An 18,161-nucleotide genomic window follows, 5' to 3' on the forward strand; every position below is an offset into this window, starting at 1 on the left:
GACAGTCTCTCTCAATCTTAAAATTACCATTTTGAATTGCTGACATCTAAAAAATTACATAGCTACATAATATCTGTCATTCATCAGGAAGCTACGGCAGACTTAGATTGTTGTTGAAGACCAGTTTTTAGTTGTAAGCCTGGAATCGTGTCCAGTTTTGCTCACCACTGTACTCTGAGGGCCTAACACAGTGCCTGGCACACATACTGGGTACCAGATAAATATTTGTTGGATTAGAATAGAATAGAATGAGTGAATAACCCAAGATAAACCAAATGTTTGTGCCTCGATTCTGTTCTTTTCATTCGTAAGGCGTATTTGGCTCTGCCTTTGTTCTTTTTCCCTCCGAAGTATATCTGCAATCAGATGGTTACATCCTCTATGCTTTGCACTCCCTGGGTTGAAACAAAGATTCACTTGGGGTAACCTTTTGAATCGTAGTCTAGAAAGCGAACTAAAAATGCCCTCCAGGCTGGTTCTGTGGGTGACTGCTCTGCACTGTGGGAGAGCTGGATTCAATTACTGCTCCCAGTTAGTGGCCTCAGGAGCCACCTGTGCACAGGATGTGCCTATATGCCTTTATGTGGAGGATAGAGCCTTCTGTCCCCTAGAGGAGCCTGTTTCGTCCATTGAAACTGTTTTAAGTAGATCGAAGGAAATACCATTCCCTTTCCTTGGCTAAAAACAGCGGCAAGGCACGGGCTTTCCAAAATTAACGTTCTTGAAGAGAAAGAAAAGGGAGGCACCCCCATGTAGACCCCGAATGTGGTTTCAGTAAGTAACAGGTCTTTGTCATTACCTAGATTGATACTTCCAAACTCAGACACTCATCTTACAGCCTGGTTTTATACAGATTTGAAGGTTTTTGTGATTTCAGCATGATCGGTATCAGAAAGCTATAATCTGTTTCGTTGGCACATGTGAAGCCATTCCCCCACATTCCCCCATCAGGAAGAGCTGAACTGCCTTTCCTGAAATGGCAAGGTGGCAGTGCCACCTCCTTTTTCAAACAGAATTACTGAGATAACGGTAGAGATTACAAACACTGCAGCATTGGCTAGTGATGCGTAAGATGCTACTTAAGCTTTTGGGCAAGTGGATCCTGTCTCTTTCCCACAAATCTTTGACTTGCTGGCTTGATGAAAGATCTTATCTATTCACCAGATCATAATGAAGCCAGAGGTGGACCGCGAAAAGACAGATTCCTGCATAGTGCGATGGTGCCCCCTGTAGAAGGTCTCCCAGTCCTAGGTCTGAGGAAGTTATACTCACCTTTATCTTGGATTCAGCTAAAAAGACTTGTGTGCTCCTCTTTAAAAAGGTTGTAGGCCTTTCTACGTGCTTTGATCTCGGTGAGATGCCTACCCTAGTACACGTCTCTCATTGTGCACTCTGCTGAAGACACACAAAACACTTTGATCAGATGGCTCTATCGAATTCTATCTTTGAATCCCTTCATTTTATGGGGAAGAGATCAAATAACCTCACAATGTCCACACCGTTACTATCTCACAGAGTCATGATTCTGTCCAGGTTCGCTGACTCCACAGGATCTACTCTTTACCACCATACTGCTTCTCAGAGGGCTTAGACCTACTATGAAACAAGCAAGGGAGAATTTGAATGCAGGCTCTGGTTTTATGAACATCCGGGAGGCGTGATGCCTCACTCTATAATCCAACATTGTTCTTGTCTCAGAAATAGGGATTATCTAGTAAATGACTGTATTACGATTTATGTTTGCTGATCTAGTGCAATAATTATTGGGATTTTTTTTTTAATTGGCAAGCATTCTTCACTCTTCAAAGAAAGGTTTATGGATATAAACATTTTTTTTTTTTTAAAGATTTTTTTTATTTATTTGTCAGAGAGAGAGAGAGTGAACACAGGCAGACAGAATGGCAGGCAGAGGCAGAGGGAGAAGCAGACTCCCTGCCGAGCAAGGAGCCTGATGTGGGACTCGATCCCAGGACGCTGGGATCATGACCTGAGCCAAAGGCAGCTGCTTAACGAACTGAGCCACCCAGGCGTCCCATGGATATAAACATTTAAAATGACTTCTCGTTACCATTCTCTTGAGGGAGGCAAGGATCTATGTTAACAAATACACCTTCCGTAACTCCGTATCGTAGAGATCTCCTTCTGGAAGAAGTGTTCATCCCACAGGTATGACAATAATTACATGGCACAGACAGTAACTTCTTCACCCCATATGCTGGTTCCTGCAAGATAATGTCACCGTTGTAACTCTCAGTAGATAGTTTTTCTGTTGTTGGACATGGACGTTAGTGATGGAAGTCTTAAATGTGTTTTAAGCTCATGTTGTATCAGGATACTTGTTAGGATGTTAGAAATCTAGGGTCCTGTAGACAGCAGTGGTAGTGATAATAGTTTTGAGGCAAGTGATCCCCAGTTACCAGCATCCAAATGCTAAAGTAGACGAAAAATTGAGACATAAGGAGGAGTTAAGAAATGGATACATAAGAAATGTATGCACGGGGCGCCTGGGTGGCTCAGTGGGTTAAGCCGCTGCCTTCGGCTCAGGTCATGATCTCAGGGTCCTGGGATCGAGTCCCACATCAGGCTCTCTGCTCAGCAGGGAGCCTGCTTCCCTCTCTCTCTCTGCCTGCCTCTCTGCCTACTTGTGATCTCTGTCTGTCAAATAAATAAATAAAAATCTTAAAAAAAAAAAAAAAAAAGAAATGTATGCACGTAGTTTATGTGTTCCACAAATAACCCCCAGGACTGTCACATACCTACATGACGTGATTGCTCTCATCCCACAATATTCTTTTTAATTAAATAACCAGCATAATATTCGTCATGAGATTACAGAGTTCCTTTAAAAAGCTACAGGCAAAGAGTGGCTCGTTGCGGCAGTCTATAACCTATATGTTTTGCTTTTTGAATTTCAATGTGTATAATTAAGCTCCTCTTTGGAATATAATACTAAAAATAAAAAATTATTTTTGAATCAGAATACAGATAAATCTGAGATTATTTATAAATAGTTCAATTTTCCTTCAGAAGGCATGATTGCTCTCCTATGCAATTTAAGCCTCAATTTAATATAATTCCATATTACTAACCTCAAATTCCAGTGAAATGCCAATGGAAGTTTATAAACTAAGAATTAAATTCTACATTGTAGTCCATCTGAGTGCCTGGGTGGCTCAGTTGCTTAAGCGTCTGACTCTTGGTTTTGGCTCAGGCCATCTCAGGGTGGTGGGATCAAGGCCCATGTAAGGCTCTGCACTCAAGGGGGAGTTGGCTTGAGAGTCTTACTCCCTGTCCTGCCCACACTACCAGCCCATGCACACACTCTCTCTCAAATAAAATAAATCTTTTAAAAATAAATAAATAAATTGCACATTTTCATCCGTTTAATTACATTTTGGAATCAGGTACATCGGCTCCTACCCTGAGCTATGTACAAGTTGAACTGTCTTTCTTAAGGAGCAAGCACTACTTTTTAAAAAAATTTTTTTAAGATTTTATTTTTATTTATTTGAGAGAGAGTGAGCATACAAGTCAGGGGAGGGGCAGAGGGAGAGGGAGAAGCAGAGCAGGCTCCCTGATGAGCCGGGAGCCCAACATAGGGCTTGATCCCAGGTTCCCGGGATCATGACCTGAGCTGAAGGCAGACGTCCAATCGACTGAGCCCCCTGGGCGCCCTGAGAAGGAAGCACTACCTTGCCTGAATTCTCTGTCAAGGAGTCAACAATTTAGGTCAGTTTTGAGTATGTCAGTAAAATGTTTTTAGCTACATGAAAATACCTCTAAATACATGCATATGCATGTATATGTAGGGGTACTGAACTCTATACATATGTATATATGAATGTATGATTTTGGATTATTTGTACATATAATAGGGATGTATATATTCAGATATGATCATTTGTATGAAATGAGCTATTTGGTTATGAAGCTATTTGTGGATAGTAGTCCACAGCACAGACTCATAAATGTGCTCTGCTAAGACATGGTGTCTTGAATTGAGCTCTGAAACAAATCTCACTGGCCCACCTGGCCCACCCGGGACATCATCTTATTGCCACACATCATCTTATTTGTTCTTCTTAATCACTTCATGTGGTATGATATGATCTTTCCAATTTTACAGATGAGGGCTTAGAGAAGTTGCCTAGCCCTCACATGTCCAAGATCACACATGTCCAAGTCTACAGTTTCCCTACTAACGTTTGCTCATTGCCTCTCTACAGTTGTTTTTCATATTATGAAACAGCAGAAATGGATTAACCGGTCTTAGGAGGAGAACACCTTATCCCCTTATTGGATTAAAAAAGGTTCCTATGTGGCTTCATCTGGGGGTTTCTGCTCTGGTTCTTGAAAAACTGCCGTATATGGAAACAGCAGCATTTTGTCCCTCCCAGAGCAAACCTCTTCTCTTATCTCCCATCTCCACGGGGCTTCAGGTCCCAAGACTCAGCAAGGGAAAAGAAGAGCAGAGTAACAAATGCCGTGTGTGTCACACATGCTCATACAATTATACAAAATGATCTTAATTCTGCAAAAGAACACAAAGAACTTATTTTAAAAGTATTGTAAAGATTAATACATATTGCAGGAGTTTTCCAGACTATTTTACAAAAGAAAAAATACTCTGATGTTTTATAAGAGAATGGAAAAATGTTAAAGTATGGGCTAAATTATATTTGTCAATTTGAACTCATTAGTTAGTCCTTTATTCAATGACTTTTTTGTCCCCAAGATTTATTTATTTAGAGAAAGAGAGAGTGACCGACCACAAGCAGGGGAGAAGCAAGGGAGGGAAGAATCCCCAAGCAGACACCCTACTGAGTGCAGAAACCCACCCAGAGCGCCTGATCCCATGACCCCAAGATCATGACCCCAGCAAAATTAAGAGTTGGGCGCCCAATCAACTGAGCCACTCAGGTTCCCCATCCAATGACTTAAATGTAGTATGATGAGCCCTGTGATTGCTTTCATTTAATTTTTTTTGAGAGAGAGAGAGGGCATGTGCATGAGGTGAGGGGAGGGGCAGTAGGAGAGGGAAAGAGAGAATCCCAAGCAAGCTCCACAACCAGCACAGAGCCCAACACAGCGGCTCAATCTCACAACCCTGAGATCATGACCTGAGCGGAAATCAAGAGTCGGACACTTTACCAATTGAGCCACCCAGGTGGCCCCCAAGATTGGTTTTTAAAAATAGTGAAAACGGGACGCCTGGATAGCTGTGTTGGTTAAGCGGCTGCCCTCAGCTCTGCTGTGATCCCAGGGTCTTGGGATCGAGTTCCATGTTGGGCTCCTCACTCACTGGGAAGCCTGCTTCTCCCTCTGCCTTCCGCTCCCCCTGCTTGTGTGCGCGCTCCCTCTCTTGCTCTCTCTCTCCCCACCCCCCGGCAAATAAATAAATAAGTAATCTTTAAAAAAATAATGAAGTATAGTGAAAATGACATGAGGTAATGATGTCCTGTGATTGTGTGAAACAGCAGGTACCATTAGTGCAGTCAGACTCTTTGGTTGAGATTTTTGGTAAAAATGAGTTTTCAATATTAAGGAGTTAAGTAAAAATATGTTAGTTTTGTGACTTATAAAGTGGAGGTGATGATATCTGAGCCTTATTCAGGGCCTTAGTTTAAAAAAATAAAAAGTATGACCTGAAGATTATACCTAATCAATTAAAATATTTATGGCCTTTTTCTTAGCAGAAATGTGGAAATTTTCCATTTCCAGTTCTTACTGACATTTGTTTGGCAGCCATATGGCATTTTTAGTTATGGTTTTTTAAAAAATGTATATATTGTTATAGAGGCACGTGGTTAATATAACAATGGCTTCAATTTTCCATCATCTCTGTAAATAGAATTTTATCCAAAGCTATTTGACTTAATGTATTTCTTAAAAATCTATGATGTAGCGGCGCCTGGGTGGCTCAGTGGGTTAAAGCCTCTGCCTTCGGCTCAGGTCATGATCCCAGGGTCCCGCATCGGGCTCTCTGCTCAGCAGGCAGCCTGCTTCCCTCCCCTCTCTCTGCCTGCCTCTGTGCCTGCTTGTAATCTCTGCCTGTCAAATAAATAAATAAAATCTTAAAAAAAAAATCTATGATGTATATTGAAAAAATTTGCCCTTGGGGCACAGGTTTGCAAAGGACATTATTGACCTAGATAGGTGTTCTCTTCCAGATGAAATTGATATGCCTCCCAGTGCACATACGAGTGAAAGGAAAAGCATTATACCATGCTGCTTAAGAGCAAGAAGTATTTGGATCTTGACTCCAGCACTTATCTTCCATGTTACCTTGAGCAAGTTAACTCTTATCTAAGTTTGTTCATCAGTAAAATAAGAATAATGTTAGTAGCTACCTCATAGGGCTGTTGTAAAGATTGAAGATAAGTATGTCTTAGTGCTGGGCACACATAAGTACTGTGAGGTTGTCTTTGTTGTTATTGCTAGTATTGTTATGATTATGGGCTATTTTAATATTGGGAATTGTATCATTCTTGTCCTTTGGCACATGAATTCATGTGCTCGAGGAAGGAACTAAAAATTCTCTTCTTTCGGGGTGCCTGGGTGGCTCAGTGAGTTAAAGCCTCTGCCTTCAGCTCAGGTCATGATCCCAGGGTCCTGGGATTGAGCTCCGCATCGGGCTCTCTGCTCAGCAGGGAGCCTGCTTCCTCCTCTCTCTCTGCCTGCCTCTCTGCCTACTTGTGATCTCTGTCAAATAAATAAATAAAATCTTTTTTTAAAAATTCTCTTGGGCGCCTGGGTGGCTTAGTGGTTAAGCCGCTGCCTTCGGCTCAGGTCATGATCTCAGGGTCCTGGGATCGAGTCCCGCATCAGGCTCTCTGCTCAGCAGGGAGCCTGCTTCCTCCTCTCTCTCTCTCTCTGCCTGCCTCTCTGCCTACTTGTGATTTCTCTCTGTCAAATAAATAAATAAAATCTTTAAAAAAAAAAAATAAATAAAAAAAAATAAAAATAAAAATTCTCTTATTTCTGTCCCCTTTCCTTTGCTGAAATAAGATAGTTAGTTAAATCAGTAGATTTTCTTTCTGTAGACTCTTGCAGATAATCTGCTGTTCTGAGGAAAAACGAATGTTTCTTAGGTGGTTTGCAATTTGTTTGTTTATCATAATATGTTTATCATATTAGAGAAAAGTTTTAATTACAGCTTTTCCTTTTGTACCAAGTCTTGCCAATCAGAAGTTGGGAAGACCTTTCAATTGAAGCACTATCAGCTAGAATCTTGGAGTTGGATGGGACTTTGAAGGCTGCCTTGTTCCACCTCCCACATCTGCTAAGAATTTTATTCATAGGGACGCCTGAAGGGCTCAGTCAGTTGAGCATCTGTCTGCCTTGGGCTCAGGTCATGATCCCGGAATCCTGGGATCAAGCCCCACGTTGGGCTCCTTGCTCGGCAGGGAGCCTGCTTCCCCTCTGCTTGCCATTCTCCCTGCTGTGCTCTCTCAGTCTCTCTCTCTCCCCTCTCTCTCTATCTCCCCCTGCCAAATAAATACATAAAATCTTAAAAAAAAAAGAATTTTGTTCATCCCTTCTCTGATGTGATCATCTAGTTGCTGAGGACTTCCAAAAACAGGGGCTTCACAGCTGGTGAAAAATAATTATTCTCTTGTTAGACAACTCTAGTTGTTTGAAAGCTCTCTCTTACCTGCTGTTGAAGTCTGTTTCCCAGAAATTTCACCCTGTACCTCTTCGTCCTGTCTCCTGAAGCGTACAGAACAGGACTGTTCCATCTTCCATTTGATCACGTCAGGTGCTGGAAGATGGCTTTCATCTCCTCCTGTAATCCTTTCCTCCAGGTTAAACATTCCTTAGGTGCGTGTTTTCAAATACCTCTTCAGCCTAATACTGGAGCCAGGCAACCCTGAATGCCCATCTTGATACGTGGCCATAGCACCCAGGACAGAGCATGGTTTTCTAACCACAAACTGACCATCAAACAGTACAGCCTGACCATTCCTGCCTGTGTTTTGGATATGTACTTCTGTTGATGCTGCCAAAGTTTGTGTTTGGGCTTTTTTTCTAAATTTTCTTGAATCTATATCACCGTCTTGGCTTATATAAAGAATGTGGTTAGCAAAGATTCTCACCACTTCTTTATGAGTCACTGTCAAACTGAGGTTCACATTTGTACAATGAATTTTTGGAACCTATAGAACCTGTAGAACTATACAATTATCCCTGTACATTGTATCTCGCGAGTCTCCGTCTTTTTTCAATATGTGAAAACCATTAAGATTTTGATGCTATCCATGTGTTAGCTTTCTCTCCTGGCTATATGACATCTGAAAATTAAAATCTAGTACATATTTCTTCTCCGTCTTCATTCAGGTAATCCATGGAACTGTGATAAAGGAAAGAAACCAAATCGGGGTTGTTTTTTGTTTTTCTTTTTTTTTTTTATTGAAATATAGTTGACTGAGTGCCTGAGTGGCTTAGTTGGTTAAGTGTCTGCCTTTGGCTCTGGTCATGATCCCAGGTTCCTGGGATCGAGTCCCATGTTGAGCTCCCTGCTCAGCAAGGAGTGTGCTTCTCCCTTTCTCTCTCCCTCTGCTTGTGCTTTCTTTCTCTCTCAAATAAATTTTTTAAAAATCTTAAAAAAAAAAAAAAAAGAAAGAAGAAAGAAAGAAAGAGGGGGTGCCTGTGTGGCTCCGTGGGTTAAGCCTCTGCCTTCAGCTCAGGTCATGATCTCAGGGTCCTGGGATCGAGCCCTGCATCGGGCTCTCTGCTCAAAAGGGAGCCTGCTTCCACCAGCACCCCCCACCCTGCCCAGCCTGCTTCTCTGCCTACTTGTGATAGCTCTCTCTCTCTGTCAAATAAATAAATAAAATCTTTTTAAAAAAAAGAAAGAAAGGGGGCGCCTGGGTGGCTCAGTGGGTTAAAGCTTCTGCCTTCGGCTCAGGTCATGATCCCAGGGTCCTGGGATGGAGCCCTGCATCAGGCCCTCTGCTCAGCAGGAAGCCTGCTTCCTCCTCTCTCTCTCTGCCTGCCTCTCTGCCTACTGGTGATCTCTGTCAAATAAATAAAATCTTTAAATAAAATAAAATAAAACCCAAATATACTCTCTTTACTGTTTCTGAGGCTAACAGTGAGTGGCCATATCGAAAGAAAAATTAGAATATTTTGGGGCACCTGGGTGGCTCAGTGGGTTAAGCTGCTGCCGTCAGCTCAGGTCATGATCTCAGGGTCCTGGGATCGAGTCCCGTATCGGGCTCTCTGCTCAGCAGGGAGCTGCTTCCTCCTCTCTGTCTCTGCCTGCCTCTCTGCTTACTTGTGATCTCTCTCTCTCTCTCTCTCTCTGCCAAATAAATAAATAAATAAAATATTTTTTTTAAAAAAAGAATATTTTGTAATGATTTGCTCATTGTGACCCACCTGTCCTGGGGCTGCCATCAGCACTGACTTTTTTTCTAGAGGTCACAACCCATCTATTTGCTAACCTTTTTTAAAATTTTGCCATCATTGTGCGTAAATTCACTGGTCTTTGGTCCAGATGCACCTCTGTCCTCATCTTTTTCTTTTGTCCTGGGTTTGAAGACATTCGTCAGTTGAATCTCTCATCTCTGAGATTTCTTAGGTCTTTCAGTAGCTGGAAAGGACCATTTGTGTGCACTGGGAGCATGAAGAGGACCGAGGTAAGTGGATGCCTCTGTCAAGGTGCTCTAGACTGGAAACTGGGTTTCCAGAGTGAGGAGGAAGACGGAGAGGGGAAGTGCCGCCAGAGATATCAGGCAGAACGAGTGAGAAATCTGCTGGCGGGGAGCAGGCTCAGTGAGGGTGTCGTGCAGTCATTTGTCCAAAAGGGCAATACTATGTTCGGAATGGGAGTGGTGGAAGCCAGACCTAAGGCAGGTTGGTAGCTGCCTCCTCCCTGACGACCTGTAACGGGCTGTTTCATCCTTAAAGTCCCCTCTTCATGGAATTTATTTTCATCTTTACAGTTTTTAATTCATTCCTTATCTGTTTCCTTTGTCTTCTCTTAATATTACGCCATCTTTGGGGACTATTTGAGAGCACTTGTCCTTCTTTGACATACTGCCGTGATATTTTCATGCCTCTTATTTTTGTCATCGTCTCCTTCCCCTGTGCACCCCCCATCAGTCTTCAGCAGATTCTGATGAGGTTGTTTCTGAACATTTTTCTGTGAGGAATGGCACTTTAAAAACATGTGTGACAAGTGTCCTGGTGATAATACAGACTTAGGGGTGGATTGCCACACAATTCTCACAGCTTTCTACCTCTCCTTTGTCAGCTCCTTCAAATCAGGGATAGCATCCGGTCTCCACAGTGCAGCTCTGTGCAGAACAGCTGCTCAGCCCAGGCTCAGCAATGGAGGAGGCAAAATGCTGCTCCTTTATACCTGGGCCTTTTCCAGTCTGAGCCCCAAGAGACCTTATTCTGTAGCTGTTTATTTTGGGCTCTTTTATAATTAATGATGACCATAGTTGAAATTTAGTTTTTTCAGAGGCTCTCATCCCCCTTGAACGATTTCCATTTATTATCTCTTGGAATCATGGCAGTCTTTTCACTAATTTTTAAATGTGCTTTCCTAATATATGGTCTGGGTGTCCAAAACCATGCGTACTGGTCCTTTCTTTCCCTGAGTCTAGTACCAGGTTGGAGTCCTTTATCATTACGGCATGTTGGTTTCTGCCATCTTCTTAATCCCTAGGGAAGCATGGTCCACTTCTCCACTCGATTAGGAGATGAGTGGTCTCTTTCCGTAACAGCATGGCCGCCATTTGTTACCTCTCCTCCTTATTCAAGTGTTTTCAACCATTACAAACAAACAAACAAACAAAACCCTTTAACATACGGCTTCGACTTCCCTAGTCTCTATTATCCAGTTCCTACAGAGCAAGGTCTACCCTAATTTCCAGCTGAGTCTCAGCATCCCCATTCTCTATGGCACTTTCTCTGTTTGGGCAAAGGAAAACTTGGGGTTCTCTCCAATTCTGTTCCAGTGCTGTAGAGAGGAACAGCTCTGGATGTGCAGAAATGAAACCCGGGCCATTTCTCAGATTTGCTGTTGGCTCTTACCCCTCAGCCGATCTCATCCTAATTACCTTCTCCTGTAAAATGAGATGAGAAGATAAGACTGGGCTTGGGTTTCGACCAGGTCTGAAAGTCTTTCTTTGGTTTCATTGGAGAGAAGCAGTTGTCTCACGCACTTCTGCTAAAGCTGCCTAGATCTCATGGCAGGGGCTTGTCTTGACTATTTAAGAGAATTTTTTTAACCAAATGGTTTTCAAAAGCATATGATGATTTCTCAAAAGGGTCTCATAAAAGCAACATTTATCACTGAAAAGGTGTTTAATAACACCTTTTAATAAATGTTAAATAATAATGCACTTAACTTTAAGTACTTTGCATCTTTTTCTCTCTGTGTTAATGTCTTTAATTGGATCCTCTAGCAAGGGATTTGGACTTAATTTATTGCAGGTGATGCTGCACTTACATAATTATTCAGTTGACTTAATTAGAGATTTAATTATATTAGTGCCCTAAAGTGCTATATCAGAGAAGTAAAAACACAGACTGGTAATTCACCTTTTTGTATTTTTTTACATCACTCACCCTACAACTAAAAATGTTTTTCAAGCCATAAAGGCCAGAGGGCATGCCAGCCTCTTCTAGCCATATCTTAATATGGAAAGTTCTGTCTGTGCATTTGTTAAGGCTTTGCCCAGTCAAAATGCAGGTGAAAGCAAAAGTGGAAAGAATTTTTCCAATGGTGTGGTGAGCCTGGGTGGCTCAGATGGTTAAGCATCTGCCTTTTACCTCAGGTCCTGATCTCCACATCCTGGGATTGAGCCCAACATTGGGCTCCCAGCTCAGTAGGGAATCTGCTTCTCCCTCTCCCTCTGCCTCTCCCCCTGCTTTACCCTGTCTCTCTCTCTCAAATGAATAAATAAACCTTTAAATTTAAAAAAAAAGGATTTTTCTAATTGTGGTCTTATCTCTTGCATCTCTTAGAACCAAAGTTGTAGGTCCAGTCCCTCAGCAGTCCTTTCAACCCCCTCCAGCTCTGCTGCCCTAGGGCAGCCCCCTAACAGGTCATCCTCAGAGGAAGCAGCTGTGTTTATATCTCCCACACCTACTACACACCCATGCCATACAGGTGCATAATACATGGTGGTCAAAACAGTATAAACCCTGTGGCGCCTGGGTGGCTCAGGAGGTTAAGCCTCTGCCTTTGGCTTAGGTCATGATCTCGGGGTCCTGGGATCGAGCCCTGCATCGGGTTCTCTGCTCAGCGGGGAGCCTGCTTCCCCCCACTTTCTCTGCCTGCCTCTCTGCCTACTTGTGATCTCTCTGTCAAATAAATAAAATATTTTTTAAAAAGTTCATTAATGTTGACTATAATATTTTTTTAAAAGTGTCAAACCAACCCAACTATTTTTTTTTAAGATTTTATTTTTTTATTTGAGAGAGAGATCACGAGCAGGGGTGAGAAGGGTAGAGGGAGAAGTAGACTCCCTGTTGAGCAGGGGGCTCAATGCAGGACTCCATCCCAGGACCCTGGGATCATGACCTGAGCTGAAGGCAGACGTTTAACTGACTGAGCCACCCAGGCGCTCCCAACCCAACTGTTTTAAAATACAGTAACTCAAAATATGTTCCCCAGCAGGTAAGGTACTCCCAAATCTGGTTAATCATTGGAATGACTTAAGAAGCATTTTTAGGCCTTATTAAATCCGTCTCTAGGATTGGGGCCTAGATATCTGCACTTTAAAGTTCCCCAGGTGAGGGATGCAGGGGTGGCTCAGTCTGTCAAAAGGCTGATGACAGGTCATGATCAGGGGTCCTGGGATCTATCTCAGAGGCAGTCTCCCTGCTCAGCAGGGCGCCTGCTTCTTCCTCTCCCTCTGCCGCTTTCCCTGCTTATACTCTCTCTCTAATAAATAAATAAAATCTCAAAAAAGAGAGAGAGGGAGAGAAATGTAGAATGCAATTGCACAACACAGCCTGATCCTTTCAAAACGGCAATATCATAGGGGAGAAAATTATTAAAGTGTCGTAACAGATGAATGCAGTGTGTGAAGCAGGACTCATCGTGATTCAGGGGAAAAAATAAAACCACTAACAAAGACGTTTTAGAGCCAACTGGGGAAATTTGCTCATGGACTAGATATAACACAATGGTGGAGAATTATTGTTAACTTTCCTAGTTGTGACAATATTCTGGTTATGCAGGAGAGAGTTCTTAGGAGCTGCAGTCAAAGCAAGGGTGAAGCCTACTGCAGCCCAACATGTGTTCAAGCCAAGTCCTGCCAGCTCAGAGCCTGTTGTTAAATATTTCAGAATTTTGTGATTCCACCATCCTTGGCCTCTTGTGATCAGCTGTGATGGGAGTTTTTATACCACAAAAATCTGCAAATGCTACAAACCGGGTTTTTCTCCTCCCCTGGAGAGGTAACTTACCAGCCAGCATACCACTGCCCACAGCTTATTTGCAAACAGTTGAGAAAACACATACATACAAGTAGATAAAACAAAAATAGCAAAATATTGACAATTGTTGACTGTCAGTAGTTATGTGGTCATGTGTTGCACTAGACAAGGAGTCAGCAGCCAGTCCGAGAAGGCGAAGGTGGAAGTATTTTAGGCTCTGTGGGTGTGTACAGCTCTGCCACTAGAGCCCAATGCAGCCACAGACAGTATGTAACTGAACGGACATGGATATGTGCCAATAAAACTTTATTTATAAAAATAGCAGGGTTAGATTGGGCTTCGAGCTGCAGCTTGCCAACTCCTGTTCTAGTCTTTGAACTTTTCTGTACTTTTAAAATATTTGATAATAATTTTTTTTTTTTTTAATTCACATTTCTTAGCCTAGTTTTCAGAGCCCTCCTGGATCCCCTGTTACTTATCCCTGTAAGGCTTGTCACACCAATCTACCTTTATTCCCTGGACACTATACTCTGGTCTCCTCTGTGCCTTTGTTTAAGCTCTTTCGATAAGATTCCCTTGCTCCCCTCAACCCTGTAACTGCTTACCAACATTCTCAAACATGCCTCAAATCTCACTACCCTGTAAGGTCTTCTTGACTCTCTTCTAATTCCAGTTGATCTCTATTTCTTTGATCATTTATAGTCCTTTATTCGTCCCGTAGTTCTGCTGCTTTTTACAGTATACCCTTAACTAGTTCCTGATCCGTGAAGCAGAGAAGGATCATCGTACTTTCACATAATAAGTGTTTAGTTAACGTCTGCACACATTGAAATCCACTCATGCATTTATTATGCATGTGCCTGCAGGTACCAACCTAAAGTGTAGAATACAGAATGTTGGCCTGTCTAATTTAGGTTTGGGGTAATTAAAGATAATGAAAATTGAGAGCATGTTCTCTCTTCCTCCCCCCTCTCCCTCCCTTTTGCTTTTCTTCCCCCTTTTTTCCCTCCTTCCTTCCTTATCCAACTCCAACTACCTTTGAGGTTGTTGTGCATGAAGCTACAAAAGACTTCATCTTTTGGATGGGTTGGCTTTCTAAGGGCCTGAGGAGGAAGAAGACTTAAGTTGTTTGGAATATTTGTAGTGTTTAGACACTGTCTAGCACTCTGTGCTGTCTCAGGTAGTTGACTCCAACAGTCCTACAAGGAGCTGCCTCTATTACCCCAAGTAGTTAAATGGCTCCTCTCAGATTATAAAGCTACAGTGGGATTCGAATCCACCATTTGAGTGCCTTCATGCTTTCAGTGGTTGGCAAGAGACAAGGGCATCCTGGGCTGAAATAGCCCTGAAGTTCACGTGCAATGTGTGGCAATACCCGTGGGGCAGTGAGATTCTGGCAGAGTGTAGTGTTCGATACTGCGGGACGGGGTGTTGGAAACCCTGGCTTCTGACCACAGCTGTGCCACTCCTCACCTGTGATCTTGGGTGAGCTGCTGAGCTTCTATGAGCCTCTGTTTTCTTCTCTGTGTAATTAGAGGAATAAAGCAGATTGTTTCTTTTATTCCTTCGTGTTACGTGCTGTATGCAGTAGCTTAAAGTCTAAGGAAGAGATAGACATGGGAATGGAGAAGTACAACACTGTATAATAATGCTGTACTCCAGGGGACGCCTGGGTGGTTCAGTCCTTAAACGTCTGCCTTACGCTCAGCTCGGGTCATGATCACAGGTCCGAGGATTGAGCCCCACGTCAGGCTCCCTGCTCAGCGCGGAGCCTGCTTCTCTCTCTCCTACTCCCTCTTCTCGTGTTCCCTCTCTCACTGTGTCTCTCTCTGTCAAATAAATAAAATCTAAAAAAAAAAATAATGCTGTACTCAGATAGGCACTGGGCACTTGGGGAGCCCCAAGGGAAAGAAGGGGCACCCAGCTCCTTAGGGCTCTCATGCCTAGCTGGGCATATTCCGCTCAAGTGGAATTTGGGGAGTTTGAAGGACGTGGGGAGATACGGGAACAGTCTCAAGGGAGAGAACTGCTGCGAGCAGTTTCCCTAAATAATGATGATGGGAGAACACAGGCTGGGCAAGGGCTCGATCAGGAAAGGACTTCTGTGACCTTATGAGAGAGCTTGGACTCTTCTGAGGGGTATTGGAAAGTAGTGAAGGGTTTTAAACAAGATCACATTTGCATTTTATAAAGCTCTCCTTGGCAGCATGACAGATGGAGTCCAGGGGCAAAATCTGGTGGTGGGAAGACTCTTGAGGAAGTGGTTGCATAAAACAAGCCAGGCGAGGGATGATGGTCATCTGAATGGAGGTCGCGGCAGTGAGCATGAAGAGGGGAGGACAAATTTGAGAGCTCTAAAAGAGACGGAATGGCTAGGACCTAGAGACTTCATCCATCCAGATGGATACAAACAACCTCACAATCTCTGTGGCCTCAAACAACAAGATGTGTTCCTTGCCCATGCTCCAGGGCCCACACAGGTAGGAGAGGCACCGTTGCGCTCACTGTGGTCACGCTGGAATCCAGCAAGAGGAACTTCTCCAGTGTGGCTGGGCAGTATAGCCACCTTGGGGAAGGCTCTGGAGGGATTTATGCGGATGGTTTAAATGCTACCGCCCAGAAGTGACTTACATCCCCCTCCACTCATGGACTAAAACTTGTCCCTTGGGGGCACCTGGGTGGCTCAGTGGGTTAAAGCCTCTGCCTTCGTCTCAGGTCATGGTCCCAGTCTCCTGGGATCGAGCCCCGCATTGGGCTGTCTGCTTGGCAGGTAGCCTGCTTCCCTTCTCTCTCTCTGCCTGCCTCTCTGCCTACTCGTGATCTCTGTCTGTCAAATAAATGAATAAATAAAACAACAACAACAACTGAGGACAATTCTGAAAGTTCCTGTTATTTAAAAACAAAAAACATTGTCCTTTGGCCCCACCCAGTCTCTGGGGGCCAGAGGAACTGACCGGAAATGAGGCATGAAGGAGGACCCGCCCCCAGGTTTCTGATTTAGGGAGTTAGGTAGAGGTATTCACTGAGAAAGAGAAGAGGGAAATGGGAGGAAAGGAAGCAGGCTGACCAAGTCACTATAAATCTCTTTCAGCTCTGAAGGGTAACCCTATTATTGGCCCTTCCCCGTCATCCAAAAGAGGGATTAGAAATAAACTCCACTTGCTGGCAAGAGTTTCCTTTATCCTTTACAAAGGTGTGTTTCAGTTCATTCTTCCCAGTCAAATAAAGGCTCTTAGTTTTTAAAAAATGTAGCGTTCAGACCTCAACTAAGGTGTCTTTCTTGAATTTTCATACGGACTATTGTGTCAGCATTACAGCATTAAAAAAAAAAAAAAAGTCACTAAGTAGGATGTTAATGAAGCCTTCCTCACGTAAGAATATCAGGCTGCTGCATTCAAAATGCCAGAGATGTAAATGCCCTCCGCCTTCATTACCGCCGTCCCCCAGAGGGGCACATTTCAGGATATCAAGGGGTGGGAGCGGGGGGAGGAGGCGTCATTAGGCTGATTGGAGCCAATTGTGTTCCTCCGGAGCCCAGACACCTAGCAGCCTTAGGGAACGGTAGTGCCTCCAAACCTTTAGGGACTGGTGTCCTCTTTACCTCAAAAAGAACGTAGCCGAAACAACGAATCCACACTGTGCCCCCCCACCCCCCGCCCCGTGTCCACCTCCCCTCCCCAATTTAACTGTGGTACCTGAAAAACTGACTTTTATTGTGCATTTGTTTCTTAACAGTTGCGGGAAACAATCAAAGCTGGCAAAGGTGTGACTTCAGCTATTGACCTGTGTCGTTACCATGGAAACAAGGCACTGGAGGCCCTGGAGAGCTTTCCTCCCTCGGAGGCCAGATCTGCTTTAGAAAACATTGTGTTTGCAGTGACCAGATTTTCGTGACACCAAATTAAAAAGACACTATTGTTCGTTAGCCGGAAAAAAACGAAAAACAAAAAACCTGGGGGATGAGGGGATCGGGAGAGCTTTCGCGATGGCATATCTAAATGTCTTAATGACTTTAAAATCATAATCCATTTTTCACCCTTCCTTTTATCACATTGGTAAATGAATCCTGCCTCCTTTTTGGAACTGCTACAAACAAAATTAGAAGAAAAAAGGTCAAGCAGTTTTCACTTGTCACGCCAGCAGCACACTTGAGGCTGCAGTAGCAGAAATAATTAATGAGATTCGCTCCTGTGACCTCAAGCAAATGGACAGGAAATAAGTCCTTATTGATTGGACCGAGCCCGGGATGGCGCCGGGGCGGTGGCCTGTGGTTTGCCTTCTAGAGAGGGCAGAGCAAGCTGGAAGCGGCAGGTGTCAAGAGAAACACGATCGGTGCCAACCAGCGAGGACTGTCAAATCAAAAACTAGTGACCAATTGTTATAAGGGACGATAGTTTTGATAATGAAGGAAAAAAAAATGTGCTTTGTCTTCTTGCAATTACGTCTCTGTATCTGTAGGTACAGTATGAATACACTTCGCGCTACTGGCTTTGGTAAGGGTTGGTTTTTTTTAGGAAAAATTTGCTGAAAAAGTAATGCTAAATATTTGAAGTAGGAGATTAAAATGTTATCATATGTTAACTTGGTTGTAGTAGGAATGGCTTCCTTTTCTTTCTAGAAGACCAAAATTTTTTTTTCTTTCTTTTTTTTTTTTTTAAAGATTTTTTTATTTATTTCTTTGACAGAGAGAAATCACAAGTAGATGGAGAGGCAGGCAGAGAGAGAGAGAGGGAAGCAGGCTCCCTGCTGAGCAGAGAGGC

General features: G+C 43.3%; 1 protein-coding gene across 2 annotated transcripts in view; it reads left to right on the plus strand.

The window, feature by feature from the left end:
- PDSS2 (decaprenyl diphosphate synthase subunit 2) overlaps positions 1-17,982 on the plus strand; it is a 260,870-nt gene extending 242,888 nt beyond the window's left edge. Inside the window, exon 8 of one of the 2 annotated variants that reach the window (XM_082732091.1) lies at positions 8,338-9,266. In XM_082732091.1, the coding sequence (XP_082588217.1) occupies positions 8,338-8,424 (87 nt within the window). In that variant the 3' untranslated portion in view covers positions 8,425-9,266. Of the gene's footprint in view, positions 1-8,337; positions 9,267-17,136 lie in introns of those variants that run through there. The other variant, XM_082732090.1, reaches the window with a different exon arrangement.
- The last annotated feature ends 179 nt before the right edge of the window (positions 17,983-18,161 follow it).

Source organism: Mustela nivalis (assembly GCF_964662115.1).
Source record: "Mustela nivalis genome assembly, chromosome: 5".
Classification (NCBI taxonomy): Eukaryota; Metazoa; Chordata; class Mammalia; order Carnivora; family Mustelidae; genus Mustela; species Mustela nivalis.